The following is a 16,593-nucleotide window of genomic DNA, read 5'->3' on the forward strand; positions in this document are numbered from 1 at the left end:
TCTCTCTGCCCCTCCCCCGTTCATGCTCTGTCTCTCTCTGTCCCAAAAATAAATAAAAAACGTTGAAAAAAAAATTAAAAAAAAAAAAAATAAAAAAAAATAAAATGTATCTTTTAAAACTAGCTGATTTTGAATAGAAGGAGGATATGGGGGGATATAAACGTGGTGAAGACTCCAACAAACAGGACATTGAAACACCTTCATTCATACATCTAAAAAGGTTGGAGGAAGCTGCCACTGCACATCTTTGTGGTAGATGTGCATCAGAAAGATGAAGGAAGCAAAAAATGTAAACATCATGTGAGGACAGCATTACTCGAGAAATGAAGGTGAATGTAATTCAAAGCTTTGCCATGTGGTGGGTGGCCTAGCGATAATGTATTCATTCTTTACATGTTGTCTGTTGGAAGTTTGAACATGGCCGTGAACTTGAGGTTGGGAGCGGTTCCCAGGAGAGCCCCAGGGCCTCCTCTTGCATTCCATCAGCTCTCCTAGGAGTCCCAGGTGAACGGGAGGCTGGGTAGGACTAGAGTAGAGGTCATTCAGCACCACAGGCATCCTGGGACCCAGACTCCACATTCAGGTGGTACCTGAATGAGGTAGAAACTCTCCCCGTGAAATGTGAAGGGAAACCAACACCTACACTGTTCCCAAACCTCTCCCTGTCTCCATCACCGCCAATCTTAGAGACTCTTTCAAAATCAATGTCTGAAATTACCATCATTTAGGCTCTCTCCTTTGGGTTAAGGAATCTTTTCTCCAGAAAGCTGTTAACAAAATGAGTTTTTATGCTAAACGAGGAGGAGTAAACATTGGTATCTGGCCTAGTAGCAAAATCTCTGTTTGAAAAAGCTACTCATCACCCAGCAGACAGAGACAGAGGATGAGCTCTGAGGGGGGAAGGAAGTGGCAGGACAGGCGGCATTGAGGAGGAAAGGGCACAGGGAAGGCTGAGTGTGGGGTACTGTCTGGGAGGCAGGGTGCGCGTGGTGCTGTGAGGAGGCTCCTAGGACACTGGATATAAGGAAAAAGTCATAGGAGTGGCTGAAAACAGGTGACTTCAAGACAAAGAGGAAAAGCTGTCATCAACATGGTCAGTGGGTGAGGCCACGATGAAAACCTGCTCCAGTTTGGTCCAGGGGGCACTGCTGCCCATTAAGACCCAAGTAAGACTGGGATGGCCAGTTCGCAGATGCCCGAGTCCATACCAGTCTGGGTCCTGGCAAGGAACAGATGGCACATTCGCACTGGGATAGTTGGAGGAAATTTTAATAATTGATAACGCTGTGCCCTGGGTACAGGGACACTCCAAGAACAATGTTGCACTAGGAGCTAGCAGCAGTGGGGCTCCCCTGCCAGCCCAGGCCTGAAGGCACAGGGTTGGGGTGGGGAGGGTGGAAACTCCTAGGACACAGAACGAGAGCACTGCTGCCAGACAGAACAGGGGACACTGGGTTCCCCAGCGTCCCTGTCCTCCCACTCTCTGATTCCTACCAGCACTCCCATTGGCCAAACCCAAGCGGAGGCCAGAGGGAAGCAAGTCCACTAGGCCGTACATTTCAGTCTCTGGGACACAGCAAGCTGGAGAAGGGTCTGAGTGGATCTGGCGGTGCCAACCCGAGATAACTGCACACCAATGCCCCCAGTGTGCAGAGTGCAACAAGCTTTGCTATCTCACTCAGGCTGGTGGCTGATCTTACTTAGCAAATTTGTGCAGTAAAAGCTGGAAATGGCACAGCCAGCTTTTGGGAAAACAATAGGGCTCATTTGAAAACATTTTTATTCCTAACATTAAAATATTTCTGCTGCTTCTCTCTTTCTCTCTCATTTGAGGTCTTCCTGCTCCCCAGAGATGCAGAGTCCTGCTGAATACAGAGAAATCACTGCCTCTGTCTGGAGAGGGAGGGCTCCCTAAGTGATGCCTGCCGGTGGCAGTAGTATCGATTTTTAGACCCCCTCCTTGCCAGTGAGTGTACTGATGTTTGCAAAGATAACGAAAGGTAAGAAGCTGGGCGGAGGTTTCCATCTTCAGTTCTCTTGCCCTTGTAGAAAAGCCCACCTTCCACATCCATGGCAGCCCTCTTCTGCTCTGAATTATCTCCACTTTCCATGAAAGGAGTTGGTTTGAATTCTCAGACTGAAAGCCCTTTCCTTCTTGGAATTTGCCAATTCTGATTCCCATTGAGGTGCCACTTCCCCTATTGTGGCCGCCTCTGGTTTTGGGCACATAATGGTTTGCCCAGGATGTTTTTACACTCACCAGGGTACCTTGGACTTTTACAAGGGATAAAGCAGGCAAACATGAAAAAGTAGATAAGCATCGCAAAGGGAAATGTATTCATGAGCTGCTCTCGTGCCAGCAGGGGAAACGGCGTGTCCTTGGCATGCATATACCAAATGAATCCATCCGTACACTGTCCCTGCAGTCCACATCCACCCGACCGCTGTTCAACAACAGCCTGAGCAGAGCCAGGTTTCCTCTCCTTGCTGCCCAGAATGCGGCGTTGGCAAGTGGAGTTTCCTTCTGCAGAAGCAAAATGAAACAGGATCTTAGGATCAACATCAGTTAATACGACTGCTTCTACGCAAATATATACCATTCAAAAGGCAGAATTTCCAGATGTGTTGTAGTATCTGAAAGACCACTCCTCCAGCAATAGATGCCAGTAATATACTTGGCTATGGAACACATTCTGTTTCATACCAGATATCGGAGCCACAGTGCTCTTATGAAGAGCAATGTTGTTGATAATACAGCACTATTAATACTCCCAGCAATGTCCTCACTTTCCTGCCTCTGTGTCTTTGTTCACAGTTTCCTTTTTTGCGTGAAATGAGTTCTCCCCCATCCTTCAAGGCCAAAGCCCTGCTTAAATCCGATTTCCTCCTTGAAACATTCCCAAACCCCCGTTCACCTCTAAGCAGAGAGAAATCTCTCTCAAACCTGACCTCCCCAACCCACATCTTTTCTGTGCTCTCAACTTTCTGCCTGATTCCAACTGTCTGGGCAAATGTTTCACCTTCCCTCCACCTAATTTTCTTTGCTTCAGCTAGAACTTGCCAGGGGATTCACTTAAGAATAAAGAACTCTGGGCAGGAAATGCTGTTACGTGTCCTCGTATGGGTCCTTCTTTCCACTGCTGTGTGATTTTAAAGTTGCAAAGATAATATTGGAACCAGGCTATGGAAGGAATAGAGCTGGCAAACAGTTCTTGAAAAATCAGCCTGGCAGAGTTGACTGCAGTCCAATTCCCTTTTCTAGAACACATCAATTTGGATCTGTAGCGAACAGTCCATGGCAGGGGAGGGTAGGGCTGGAGGAGAGGCTCTGGAACCAGACAGCACTGGGTTTCAATCCCAGCCTTGGGCAAATGACTTGGCCTTGGTGAGTCTTACACTACCTGACTTGAAAATTACGGTAAGGATTAAATAATATAGGTTAACTGGTGAATACAGTGCCCAACACATCATAAATGCTTACAGATGCTAGCTTCTTTCTTTCTGCCCACTTTTCTTTACAAAGTTAGGATAGGCAAAATTTTTTTAATATAATTTATTGTCAAATTGGTTTCCCAGTGCTCTTCCCAACAAGTGCCATCCTCAATGCCCTAGATAGGCAAAATTAAATTCAGAGTATCGATACTAATAAAGAATTTTGTGGTCTCAGGAAATTTTCTAGCATTGACATTATTTAACAAGAGCACTTTTTGGGTGGGCTTAAAACACCTATCTGACCCCAAAGAGCTTTTATGCAAGGTATCTTTTAAAAAACTTTTTAATTTATTTTTAAAATTTACATCCAAGTTAGTTAGCATATAGTGCAACAATGATTTCAGGAGATTTCTTAATGTCCCTTACCCATTTAGCCCATCCCCCCCTCCTACAACCCCTCCAGCAACCCTCTGTTTGTTCTCCATATTTAAGAGTCTGTTTTGTCCCCCTCCCTGGTTTTTAGTATTTTTGCTTCCCTTCCCTTATGTTCACCTGTTTTGTATTTTAAAGTCCTCATATGAGTGAAGTCATATGATTTTTGTCTTTTTCTGACTAATTTCACTTAGCATAATACCCTCCAGTTCCATCCACATAATTGCAAATGGCAAGATTTCATTCTTTTTGATTGCCAAGTAATACCCCATTGTATATATATACCACCTCTTCTTTATCCATTCATCCATCGATGGACATTTGGGCTCTTTCCATACTTTGGTTATTGTTGATAGTGCTGCTATAAACATGGGGGTGCATGTGTCTCTTCGAAACAGCACACCTGTATCCCGTGGATAAATGCCTAGTAGTGCAATTGCTGGGTTATAAGATAGTTCTACTTTTAATTTTTTGAGGAAACTCCATACTATTTTCCAGAGTGGCTGCACCAGTTTTATGCAAGATATCTTTTAATTATACTGATAAGGGGGGTGCCTGGGTGGCTCAGTTGGTTGTGCATCTGACTTCAGCTCAGGTCATGATCTCACGGCTCATGGGTTTGAGCCCCACGTCAGGCTCTGTGCTGACAGCTCAGAGCCTGGAGCCTCCTTTGGGTTCTGTGTCTCCTTCTCTCTCTGATCTTCCCCCACTTGCACTCTCTCTCAAAAATAAACATGAAAAACTATTTTAAAAAATTTTAAGTATACTGACAAGGTATTAAATTCAGTATCTCTTTTTTTTAATAAGTTTCTTCAAGGCAGACCTATTTCTTTTTTTTTTTTAAGTTTATTTATTTATTTTGAGAGAGAAAGAGAGAGAGAGAGCAGGGGAGGGGAAGAAAGAGAGGGAGAGAGAGAATCCCAAGCTGACAACGCAGAGCCCGACATGGGGCTTGAACTCATGAACTGTGAGATTGTGACCTTAACTGAAACCAAGGGTTGGTTTCTTGACCTACTGAGCCACCCAGACACCCCTTAAATTCAGTATCTTACTTATTTATGCTAAGTTAAAAAGAAAACACAGCAACATCAGCCACAACACAGAGCCATCTTAGGTTTAATTTTTTTTTTTTCAATTTTTAAGTAATCTCCACACCCAATGTGGGGCTCAAACTCACAACCCTGAGCTCAAGAGTCACATGCTCTACCAACTAAGCCAACCAGGTGCCCCTCCACAGAGCCACCTAAAATGAACAGTGAGGGCACAGGCAAGGTGGCATTTGTTGCTATGAGGATTTCTTTTCTTCAGCCCTTTAGCTCACACACAACTTAGTGCTCTTGTGCATTCTTGGAGGAGAGTGTGGCCAAGCAGGGAGTGCTAAGCAGGTTACAAACATACTTCAAATAGTTTCCTGGCTCAGGTAGGGGAACAAAAGTCACCTCAAATTCCAGACGAACAATTTGCTTTTCCCCCTGACAGCCTAAATGTGATGGCCCCGGGATTTTTCACGCCGAACTGCCATGGTGACGTTCACACCCGGTGAACACACACACGGTGTTTGCGGCTCTTGTTCCAGGCTGGCTCCACTGTTACAGCTGTCAGTAACTGGCTAAAGCAATGGCCAGGCAGGCCTGCCTTGTATCATAAATCACGAAACAATGCCCTTTCAGCAGAGAGATTGCACAAGGCCAAAATGAAGTTTGGAGGGTGAATTAGGAAGAGAACTTAATACGCCAGCCCTGCTGGCTTTTCCTGAAACATGAAGACTTGAGAGTAATAAATTGTAAGTCATTTTTAGTGATTTTGTTGTTTCTCTTTAACCCCAAATTATTTTCAAAACCCATCTGCACGCCACAAACTTCTATCGTCATAATAAGCTCTCCAGCTGGGAGCCTCTCCTGCCTTGAGGATGGCTCTGGGGCTTCCTCTCCTGTCAGGGCCAGATTTCCTCGCTTCCTATGAGGTTCTGGAAACTGAGCTTTGTGAACAGCTGTAAAGATTTCATTTTCCCTCAAGTGCGAGAGGTGGAGGCAAGACAGAGTAGTCGATTTGGGGTAAGAAAGAGCTGAGTTCAAGTCCGAAGACTGCTACTTCCCAGCTCTGTGACCCTGGGCAGGTTATTTAACTTCTCTCCATCCCAATAAAATGGGACTAATAATGCCAGTAGCAGTACCTCTGCCGTGTGTCGTGAGAGGATTAAAGGGGAGAATACGTGGAAACACTGTTTGATGGTGAACACTCAAGAATTGTCGCTATAAATGCTATTACTCACAGCTCTTTGAAATGCTTGTTCAGGTGACTTAATTTGCTTGGTCACTGGCATGTATTGGGGACAGGGGCACTGGCCAGGGGCTAGGACAAGAGGTAAGAATGAAACTTGAGCTCTGCTCCAATGGCTTTATGGCCCCGCAGGAAAGCATGTCATGCCAATAGGCATCAGAAATTATTACAGGTGCTAGAGTCGGAATGTGGATAATGTAAGGAGAGCAGAGAATGGCCGGGCCTATATGGGGGGTGGTGGTGGCCAGTAATGGTTTCAAAGAGAAGGAATTCTCAAGAAGAGTCTCAGAAGATGAGTGGGGAACTGGGTAATGAGCATCCCAGGCAGAAAGAGCGGTGAAAGCAAAGATGTGGAGGCTCATCATAGCATTCTGGGAACCGTCACTAGCTTGGAAGGGCTAGACGGAGGGATGGGAGGGGAGAGAGGGCAAGGGACAATGCGGCGCTATAGGCAGTGAGGGCCAGATCCCAAAGGATCTGCTGTGCTGTGCGACGGAGTTTGGGGTACTGGGGAGCCAAGGCAGGGTTTTAAGGTGAGGAGATACTATCGGCTTTGTGTTTCAGAAAGGTCCCTGTGGCAGCTTCAGGGAGAATGGACTGATGACTGGAGCCAGACTGAGGTCTGGGGACTACCAGTGTTAGGGTTAGGGGACTACCGCATAGATGGGGAAGAGAATTTAAGGGCCCGAGCTCAGGCAAAAATAGCGGGACGGGAGGATTAGACTGCGTGTGCAGGAGAAGGTGGGAGAAGGAGGCTGGACTGAGTCCCAGGTTTCTGGTTGGAGTGCCTGGTTGAGGCGGTGCCATTCCTTGAAGTGGGAAAACACGGGAAGAGGGGCAGGCTTTGGGAAAAAAAGGAGTTCAGCTTTGAACACGCTTTCAAGTGCCTAAGGGGCTTCCAGGTGGAAACGACTCCCAAAAGAATGGGTAAGTTCTCCCATCACACCGCGGCAGACACATTTAGTGGAGGGCAAGAATCCTGTGCTAATACTAAGTGCTTGTTCTGTACCGCTCCGTATGTCCTCCGCACATGCTCTCTCGCTGAATCCTCACGGTGGCTCAGTGAAGTGGGTGCCGGTACCAGCCCGCTGCACAGCTAAGGGAGAGATGACAGGCAGGCTTCGGGCCTAGGCAGCCTGGTGCTGGGGCTGCCCTGTTAGCCATCACACTGTTCTGCCTCCCTGGAATTCTGTAGACAGCAAGGAATAAGGCAGCATTGACCCCAATGACCTCCTTCCTACCCTCATTCCAAGCTCCTCTTCTGCCAAGACGGAAAGTCCCCTGAACTTCCTTCTCCTTAGGGTCTACACACATCACATTGCCTGGATAGCTTCCAAACCTCCTCTGGGTACGATATGCACATAATCATAAATGCTGTGGAGTGAAACAGGGGCAAGACCTCTAGCCTTTGAAGGAGATGATGCATGTGGAAATGCTTTGCTATTTAACCTCTTTCTTGATTTTTCTGATCTCTACAAAAAGGCCAGTGAGCCTCCCTCGGGCTTGCTGGTCATGATATGAAGAATAGCAACACCAACCAAGGCTGAGATCTTGCTCTTCTAGCCGGTGTGCTAAGCACTTTCACTGCTCTGAGGTATTTAATTAGCAGAACAACTCCACGACATTGGTGGAGAAATGAATTACTCAAGGTCATACAGTTAGCAAGTAACAGAGCCAGCATTCAACCCCATCTTTGAGTGTAGAGTCTGAGGACTTTCCCTGTGAGAAAGTCCTTTTTTTCTCCCCTTTACTTCCAGAATTTTGGCTTATACACTGCTCATTATTATACTAACAGCAATTAGTTACAGGAAGGAAGGGGAGAGGAAACACAGAAGGGAAATTGTTACTTGTACAGAGCTGGAATTCTGATTAAAAGCTAATGGGGAGGGGTAGAGACTTTTAAAAGGTAGAGTTCAAAAAAGGTTTAGAATCATGTGGGTTTTGATTGTGCATTTATTAATTCAATCAAGAGAACATGAGCTTTTCTCAGTTATGAATTTCTCTGGTGTTAGAGGCCACGTTAAATAAGAAGAGAATGCAGGACTGAGAAGCCTTGCACAGAAGGACACTCTGAGATGTCGCTAGCTATTCTCATCCATTGTCCCCTTTGTGCTAAGTATTTGAAATTTTCAGAATGCTTGATAAACATTAGAGAAGCCTAACCTCTGTGTTGTCAGTATTGCTACACTTCTGAAGGTGATAGGAAACTGATTTACCCCAAGCATTCTGCCTTGGAGGTAGGACCATTCAACACCAGCATTTCCAAACTCAGAACTCAAGACCAGGTGGAGAGTCTGTTTAAGACATATATGTCAGGAATAGGCAAATATATAGAGATAGAAAAGCAGAGTAGCAGTTATCTAAAGCTGGGAAGCTAGATAGCTGGGGGCTAGAGTGACTGCTAATGGGTGATGAAAATATTCTAAACTTGATTGTGCTGATGGTTGCACAAGTCTGAATATACTAAAAAGCACTGAAATGAACACTTTACATGGGTGAGTTATATGGTATGTGATTTGTATTTCAATAAAGCTGTTTAAAAACATGGGGCGCCTGGGTGGCGCAGTCGGTTAAGCGTCCGACTTCAGCCAGGTCACGATCTCGCGGTCCGTGAGTTCGAGCCCTGCGTCGGGCTCTGGGCTGATGGCTCAGAGCCTGGAGCCTGTTTCCGATTCTGTGTCTCCCTCTCTCTCTGCCCCTCCCCCATTCATGCTCTGTCTCTCTCTGTCCCAAAAAATAAATAAACGTTGAAAAATAAAATAAAATAAAATAAAAACATGCATGGCTTTGGGGAACCTGGGTGACTCAGTTGGTTAAGCATCTGACTCTGGATTTTGGCTCAGGTCAATGATCTCACAATCTGCGAGTTCGAGCCCCGTGTTGGGCTCTGCACTGACAGTGCGGAGCCTGCTTGGGATTCTCTCTCTCCTTCTCTCTCTGCCCCTCCCCGCTCTCTCGCTCTCTCTCAAAATAAATGAATAAACTTAAAAGAAAACATATGTGGCTCTGTACATTTATTTTCCTGTAGCTCATCCAAATAATTTTAGCTGACTGGTGAACTGGAGCTGATGATGAGATCATTTACATACTTTCAGAACAAGGATGGAACATACAAGTGCCCATACTTTTGGCCAAGGCATGAGCAGTTTCCGTCACCAAGATGAAACATGGTATTGAGATGCTTTATCCTCTTGGCTAAAACATGCTCAAGAAAGACCCAAGTATTGTTCTTTATCTACCAATGTTTCCTCTACAGTGGTAACTTCCCTCACTGTGTTAAGAGTCTAACTCCTCAATTGTGTTAGGCTTTTGGCAACCTCAGCCCTGAAGAATAAGTCCTGAGTAGTTGAAACAGCTGTTACAAAGTCAAAAGTCAATGCACCGAGATCTGTGAACTTTATTCCACAAGGAGGCCCAGACCCGCCCCCTGAGTTTGCTTTTACTTTAAAAATAATTCTAACAAACGTGTCTGTTTTCCCAACCAGAACAAATTAGAACTTGCCAATTATGAAAGAGGAAGTTTACTGGAGACAGACTGATAGCAGTGATTGCTGACAGCTTAATGGAGGAAGGAGAAAACACAGAAGCAAAGAAGTCCGTGTGGTTCAGAAGCAAATAGCTCTACATGTGATTACTCTAAGTCATGAATAGGAAGCTAACTTGTGATTTATAATGCTCTGTTCATTCTCCCATAGACTCAGCTAACAATGCCAGGGCTTTTAAACAAAGGCTTTGGAGACCCAGGAATTAGGGCCTATAAGACTTTCTGAGGCCTGTGAAAATAAACCGTTGATCTCTGGCTCTAAAATCAAAGTGAATGAATAAATAGCTACAAAATGTACTATCTTTGTCAACTCCCTTCATTGCTAAATTTGGTATTCAGAAAATATTGATGGCACATGAAAATAATTTGTAGGTCTGATTTTCTCAGTACACAAGAATTATGGGCTATATACAAAAATTGCAGAAAAATCATGGACAAATGTAAATTAAATGTTATTCATGGCTAAGTTGTTTTTAAAGCAATATTATAAAAACCTTTCCAAAAATGTACAATAAAAAGTCTCTATTATTGGGGCGCCTGGGTGGCTCAGTCGGTTGGGCGTCCGACTTCAGCTCAGGTCATGATCTCGCGGTCCGTGAGTTCGAGCCCCGCGTCGGGCTCTGTGCTGACAGCTCAGAGCCTGGAGCCTGTTTCAGATTCTGTGTTTCCCTCTCTCTCTGACCTTCCCCCATTCATGCTCTGTCTCTCTCTGTCTCAAAAATGAATAAACGTTAAAAAAAAAAGTCTCTATTATTATCTTGGGCTGTGGGTACATTTTACTATGTTTGATAGGATGGTAGCAAGGGCGAGGCCCGGCTTAGGCGACTGGCCTGTGACTCTGCTTCCCTTGCCCTCAAGCCTTCCCTCAGTGCCTTTTGGAAATCCACTTCATGGAGAATCAACTCCTCACCCTTAACCTGGCACAGAGCACTTCCTCTGTCTCCCTGCTGTAAGCCCCCAGCACCTCCCACACTAGCCCTGGGGTAGAAAATGGGGTTAGGCTCTCCTCACTTGTCTTCCAGATCCTGCCCTTCCAGTCATGTGCACAAATCTCTGTTCCTTCACAGCTCAGATCATCCCACCTTCTTGTTCTGGGCTTCACCTCACCTAGTAGCTGTCACCTCCTGATCATTCTCCCTTCTTCACTGCAAATTCTGGCACCTTCCTTTCTACCCACCCCAAATTCTGACCTTATCCTGGCCTCTACTTCACAAAACGTGGATACTGTCCCTCAACCTCACCTCTTTTCCTCTAACTCCAACGGAAGAGTGTTTCCTCCCCACATGTCTAGTGGGAACACCTACAACTAATGAAGTCCCATCATGCCTTCCACCTCACCAACCTCCTGAAAGCTTCATCACTCAGCTTAGTCATCCCCTCTATGACGCCCCCTTATCATTATTTTAAATACTTACTTATTGAGGGGCGCCTGGGTGGCTCAGTTGGTTAAGCGTCTGACTCTTGATTTCAGCTCAGGTCATGATCCCAGGGTTGTGGGATCCAGCCCTGTGTCAGGCTCTGAGCTGAGCATGGAGCCTGCTTGAGATTCTCTCTCCTCTCTCTGCCCTTCCCTAGCCTGCATGTGTTCTCTCAAAAAATAAAATAAAATAAAATAAAATAAATAAAAAATAAAAAATTTAAATATTTATTGAGATTATAGTCTACATACTAAAAAAATTCATCCTTTTAAAAGAAGCATGATTCAGTGGTTTTTAGTGTATTCCTGAGGTTGCATATCTGTCACTATTCCAGAACATTTTCATTACCCCCAAAAGAAACCTCATTAACAGAAAACCTATTAACCTATTAATCTAAAGAAACCTATTAACAATCACTCCCCATCTCCATTCTTCCCTAGCCGCAGGCAACCAAGAATCTGCTTTCTGTCTCTGTGGATTTGCCTATTCTGAACATTTCATATAAATGGGATCATATACCACATGGCCTTTTGTGTCTGGCTTCTTTTACTTAATATAATGTTTTCAAGGCTCATCCACATTGTAGCATGTATCAGTGCTTCCTTCTTTTTTATGGTTAAATGATATTCTATTGTATGGATATATCGTGGTATGGGCTGAGGATCTGTGTCTCCCCCCAACTCATATGTTGAAGCCCTAATACCCAATGGGATACCCACAATGTGATATCACATTGGGAATTTGGAGGTGAGGCCTTTGGGAGGTAATAAGGTTAGATGAGGTCAAGAGGGTAGAGCCCCATGATGAGATCAGTGTTCTTATAAGAAAAGAGAGGAACACCAGAGCTTCTTCTCTCCTCCATGTAAGGATCCAGTGAGAAGGTGGCTGTTTGCAAGCCAGGAAGAGAGCTCTCACCAGACACTGAATCTACTGGCACTCGGACCTTGGACTTGCCAGCCTTCAGAACTGGGAGAAATTAAAAGCCTGTAGTTTAAGCCACCCAGTCTATAATCGTTTGTTATGGCAGCTTAAGCTAATACATACGTTTTGTTGTTAATATAATTTTATTATCAATAATAAACAAATGATGCACATTGGGTTGTTTTCACTTTTTGGCTATTATGAATAACAAAATGAACATCTGTGTACAAGTTTTTGTGTGAACATAGCTTTTTATTTTTGGGGGGTATATATTTAGGAGTAGAATTGCTGGGTTATATGGTAACTCTATATTTAACTTTTTGAAGAACGACCAGACTGTTTCCTAATATGGCTGCATCATTTACACTCCTACCAGCAATGTATGAAGACTGGAATTTCTCCACATCTTGCCAATACCTGACATTGTCTGTCTCGTTGATTATAGTCATCCCAGTGAGCATGAAGTGGTGTCTCATTATGGTTTTGATTTGCATTTCCCCGATGATTAATAGTTTTGAGCATCTTTTCAGGTGCTTATTGATCATTTGTATATATTTTTGGGAGTAATGTCTATTCATCTCCTTTGCCCATCTTTAAATCGAGTTGTCTTTATTTTTTTATTATTATTATTTTTAATTTTAAGTAGTTTTCATGCCCAGCGTGGAGCTCAATGAAGGGCTTGAACTCATGACGCTGAGATCAAGACCTAAGCTGAGATCAAGAGTCAGACGCTTAACAAACTAAGCCACTCAGGGGCCCTGGTTGTTTTTTTATTGTTGAGATGTTTGTCATCATTTAAAGATGGTCAAGTGTCTACCATTTTAAAGCAAACAAACCCTTGGCCAACTCCAAATTCCTGCTTCAGCCACTGTTTCTTGCAGAACTTTTTGAAACTGTTTTTGACACTTGTGGTTTCCACCCACTCTCTTTTGAAACTATTGCAATCTGGCTCCTGAAACTGCTCTGAGCAAGATCACCAGTGGCTGTTTTGCTACTAAATACAAAGGACACTTTTCAATTCCTAGCTTAATTTCTCTCTGGTATTTATCACTGAGTTCCTCCCCATCTTTATCGAAGGACTGGAGATCCTTGACTTAAATCAGCACATGCTTATGATTGTTCTCACAGATCTGTAGCTGCTCTCCAGTTTTCTTAATGGGTTTCTCTTATTCTGCTCATTCTCAAGTCTTCACCTTCTTCAAGATTTTGTCATCAGTCCTCTATTTTCCATTTTTACATGGTATCACTAGGCACATCCACTCTCATGGGTTTAATTACCAATTAACACAGTTCATTCCTACATCGCATCTGTATCTCCTGCCTAGACTATATACTCCTGGGCTCCCAATTTACATATCTGTCTTACTTGGACTTCCATCCATCCTTAGACTTTACATGTCCCAAACCAAACATTTTATCTTCACCTCCGTAGCCCTCCATAACTCAGGAAATAATATTACAGAATTCCACACACTAAAATTTTTTGGTCATTCACACTTGTTTACTTGCTTCCATCCCAGACACCTGTTCACTAAGCCCCTACCATTTAGCAAGATGACCCCAGAGGTGCTCCCTTCCCAAACTGTGGCCAGTAATCTTTCTAACATGCAAATCTCAGCATATCATCCCTCTGTTTACATGAGCTACTATAAGAGATGGGATTACCCTGACTTTGGAGCCAGACACATCGCGATTTTAACGTTAACACCACTCACTGGCTGCAAAACTGTGATGAGTTAACTTCTCCACGTTCTAGTCTTCTTGTTAAAAAAAAAAAAAAAAAAAAAAAAAAGGAGAGACACACAGGAACGTACCATTTCAAGGGTCTTCCTCAGGATTCAGAAGATGCGCCCAGGTGCCTCTGGCTCAGAATCAGGCACATCAGTATATTTTAACTATTATTTTTATTAAGACCTCTCAACAGAGGCAAATCAAGTATCATCACTTTCATCCTGAAATGTGAAGATTAAATGGAATGACTTTAAACTCGTTTAAAACAAGACTCCTTTGGACACTGAAGCCTGGTAATCAATTGCAGCTCCACTCCGTGCTGATGAGCTCTCAGCTTCAGCGTCCAAAAGGTGCTCCGGAGAGGAGGCGACAGTGGTGCCACTGGCATTCCGAAATGAGGACGCAGAACCGGGAATCCTTGCCGCAGCCCCGGTCTGTCCCGAGGCGCGGCCGCAGGGAAGTGCTGACTGCAAGACTCTTCCCCGCCCCGCCCCCGCCCGTTACCCGGGCGACAGTCCCCGCCGCCCCTTCGCCCGGCCGCCAGGCTCCCAGACCCTAAGTACGGAAAGCCTTTGAGGCAGAACCCACACAACCAAAACCACAAACCACAGGAGCCATCCCAGCCAGGTCGCTTCCTCCAGTCCCCCGCCAGCACCCTGGGCGGCGCTCACTCCACCCTGTGGGCCGCGGCGGCGGCGACGGCGACCCCGGGAGGTCCCCAGGTGCGGGCTCGCCGCCGCAGGTCTGCCGCCCGGCCCGGCACTCCTTCCCGGAGCTCGCGACGCTCACCTTGAAGGACATCTTGCACATGTCCGCGGCCGCCCCTGCGCGACCCGCGCGCTTCCGACCCGGGGCGCCAGCTCCAGCCCGCCCTCCCTTCCCCGCCGCGTTCCGCAGTGGGGCGGCCTCCCGCGCCGCGCGCTCCCGCCGCCGCCGCCTCAGACTGGACCGGGGGCGGGGCCACCGGGGGCGGGGCGGGGCCACAGAGGGCTCCGGGTAGAGCTCTGGAGCAGGAGCATCGGCGCCTGCTGTCTGCCGACTCACCTAGCAGACGCTGATCTCCGTGGGCACTGCGCACTCCATACATACACGCACGCATACCACACCTACACACCACACCCACATACCACTGCTCACACAGCCACAATCGCAGTCTCACACACACCAGTGTACAATGCTACACTGAGCACATTCTCCACCATCAACACACACAGTGCTGTCCACACTCCTGTCCACGCACCCTCCCTCTTTCCTACACACAGTCCACGTACATCCTCAATGTTGCTACACATACACACACTCAAGACTCCACACATACACAGGTTCACACATAATACTCCCACACTCATATCTGCCTATACACATTACACACCCACCCCCAACCTCACACCACACATTTTCCAAAAGAGCACGGTCTGCATCAGATGACTTCCAACCTTAATTATAGCACAAATATTGATAATATAGATGAAACACGAGAAAAGAATTCACCCACTGTTCTACCACCCTATCAAGAGCTATTTTCATTTTCATTCCTGTCGTTTTAGATGTTCTTTTCTTTCTCTCTCTCTTCTTTCCTAATAATCTTTTTTTGTGTGTTTTGTTTTGTTATGTTTTGTTTTCCTCCTGGGGAAAGAGCTGGGAAACAAGCCTTTTGATTGAATGAGTGATATGTGGTATTTTCCTTTTTGGAGGTGAAGAGCAAATTTTGAAATGTTACGCGTACCCCTCTTCCTTTTGATTACACCGGTTACCTCCTCCTTTCGGCCTTCCCCTTCATGGCTGGAGCATCTCAGGAGCTGTTTACTCCCTCACACATACTTGCCGCTGGCCCAGGGTTGGTTTGGGGGAAATAAAAGCAGAGAGTCACATTTTTTAAATTAAAAAATATATTGTTTTTAAAGCGTAAAAAACAATAAAAGTCTTTTTAGAAAATTCAAATGCTAAAGGAAAAGTAGCCGTCTCCCACCCTCACAAGGTAGGAATGTACTAATCCCCTCCCCCTCACCTCTGTTTGTGTCTCCTTCCCTCTTCTCAACTGAATTGGTAATGAATATTTAATTCAAAAGTAAAAGATAAAAATAAAAAATAAAAGCTCATGATGAAATAAAAAATGTTTATCTGCTATGGATAAATTGTATTACTTTGTGCTTTATTTTGAAATAAAAACATTAAAAATTTTTATAGAAAATTTCAATTTTTAAATCAAGAAAGACTCACAACTTTGCCTTGCCTTAGGTGTTTATGGATGAGATAGTTTTGAAGTTGCCATGCAACATTATTATGAAGATTGAGCACGGGAGGTTTTGCTTTCATAGTTTTGATAAACAAAAGGAAGGAAGAGAGTATATTTTGAGTGCTGTCTGTGGGGTGGGTATTATGCCCATTCCACAACTGAAAAAACTAACTTCTGAGAGATGACATAATTTGCTGAGTGATGACGCTAGACCTTTAATTCAGTCTGTCTTGCTCCGAGGCCCATTTCCTTTCCACTATCACTTGCTGCTCAAAGTTGGTTTTGGCAGTGGTCTGGCCAGGTTGCTGATGGGATTCTTGTGGAAGTCGCGGGAAAGAATATGCCTGGGCATCATCCCATGTGCCTGGCTAAGTTCATTTTCATAATAGAGCCCCCAACAGAACAAAACCCTTGTGATCACCACCAGACAACTCCATCTAAATAGGCCCATCCAAAATTTAACAGTGACGCACCAGGCCTCATATGTGAAACCCTACCTACCCCATCCTCTCTATCCCTACCCTCTCTATCCAAATAATTTCTCACTACCCAGCAGAGTGTCTCCATCCTCGTCAGCAGTTTTCCTTGTTATCACCCTC

At 45.0% G+C, this 16,593-nt stretch overlaps 1 protein-coding gene across 7 annotated transcripts in view; it reads right to left on the reverse strand.

Annotated features, from left to right (window-relative positions):
* The window catches only part of ANKRD29 (ankyrin repeat domain 29), a 55,242-nt gene extending 40,563 nt beyond the window's left edge, over positions 1-14,679 (reverse strand). Inside the window, exons 1-4 of one of the 7 annotated variants that reach the window (XM_086682621.1) lie at positions 14,548-14,670; positions 13,842-13,979; positions 5,304-5,499; positions 2,414-2,524 (exon numbers count right to left, since the gene is read on the reverse strand). Coding sequence is in view for 1 of the 7 variants with exons in the window: in XM_086682618.1 (XP_086538744.1) it covers positions 2,414-2,524; positions 14,548-14,568 (132 nt within the window). In the remaining 6 variants the exon portion in view is untranslated. Of the gene's footprint in view, positions 1-2,260; positions 2,525-5,303; positions 5,528-13,841; positions 13,980-14,547 lie in introns of all 7 variants that reach the window. The other 6 variants (XM_086682619.1, XM_086682622.1, XM_086682620.1 and 3 more) reach the window with 6 other exon arrangements.
* Positions 14,680-16,593: the final 1,914 nt, after the last annotated feature.

The sequence above is a fragment of the Puma concolor genome, chromosome D3 (genome assembly GCF_028749965.1).
Source record: "Puma concolor isolate L17-30 chromosome D3, mPumCon1.1.hap2, whole genome shotgun sequence".
Lineage (NCBI taxonomy): Eukaryota > Metazoa > Chordata > Mammalia > Carnivora > Felidae > Puma > Puma concolor.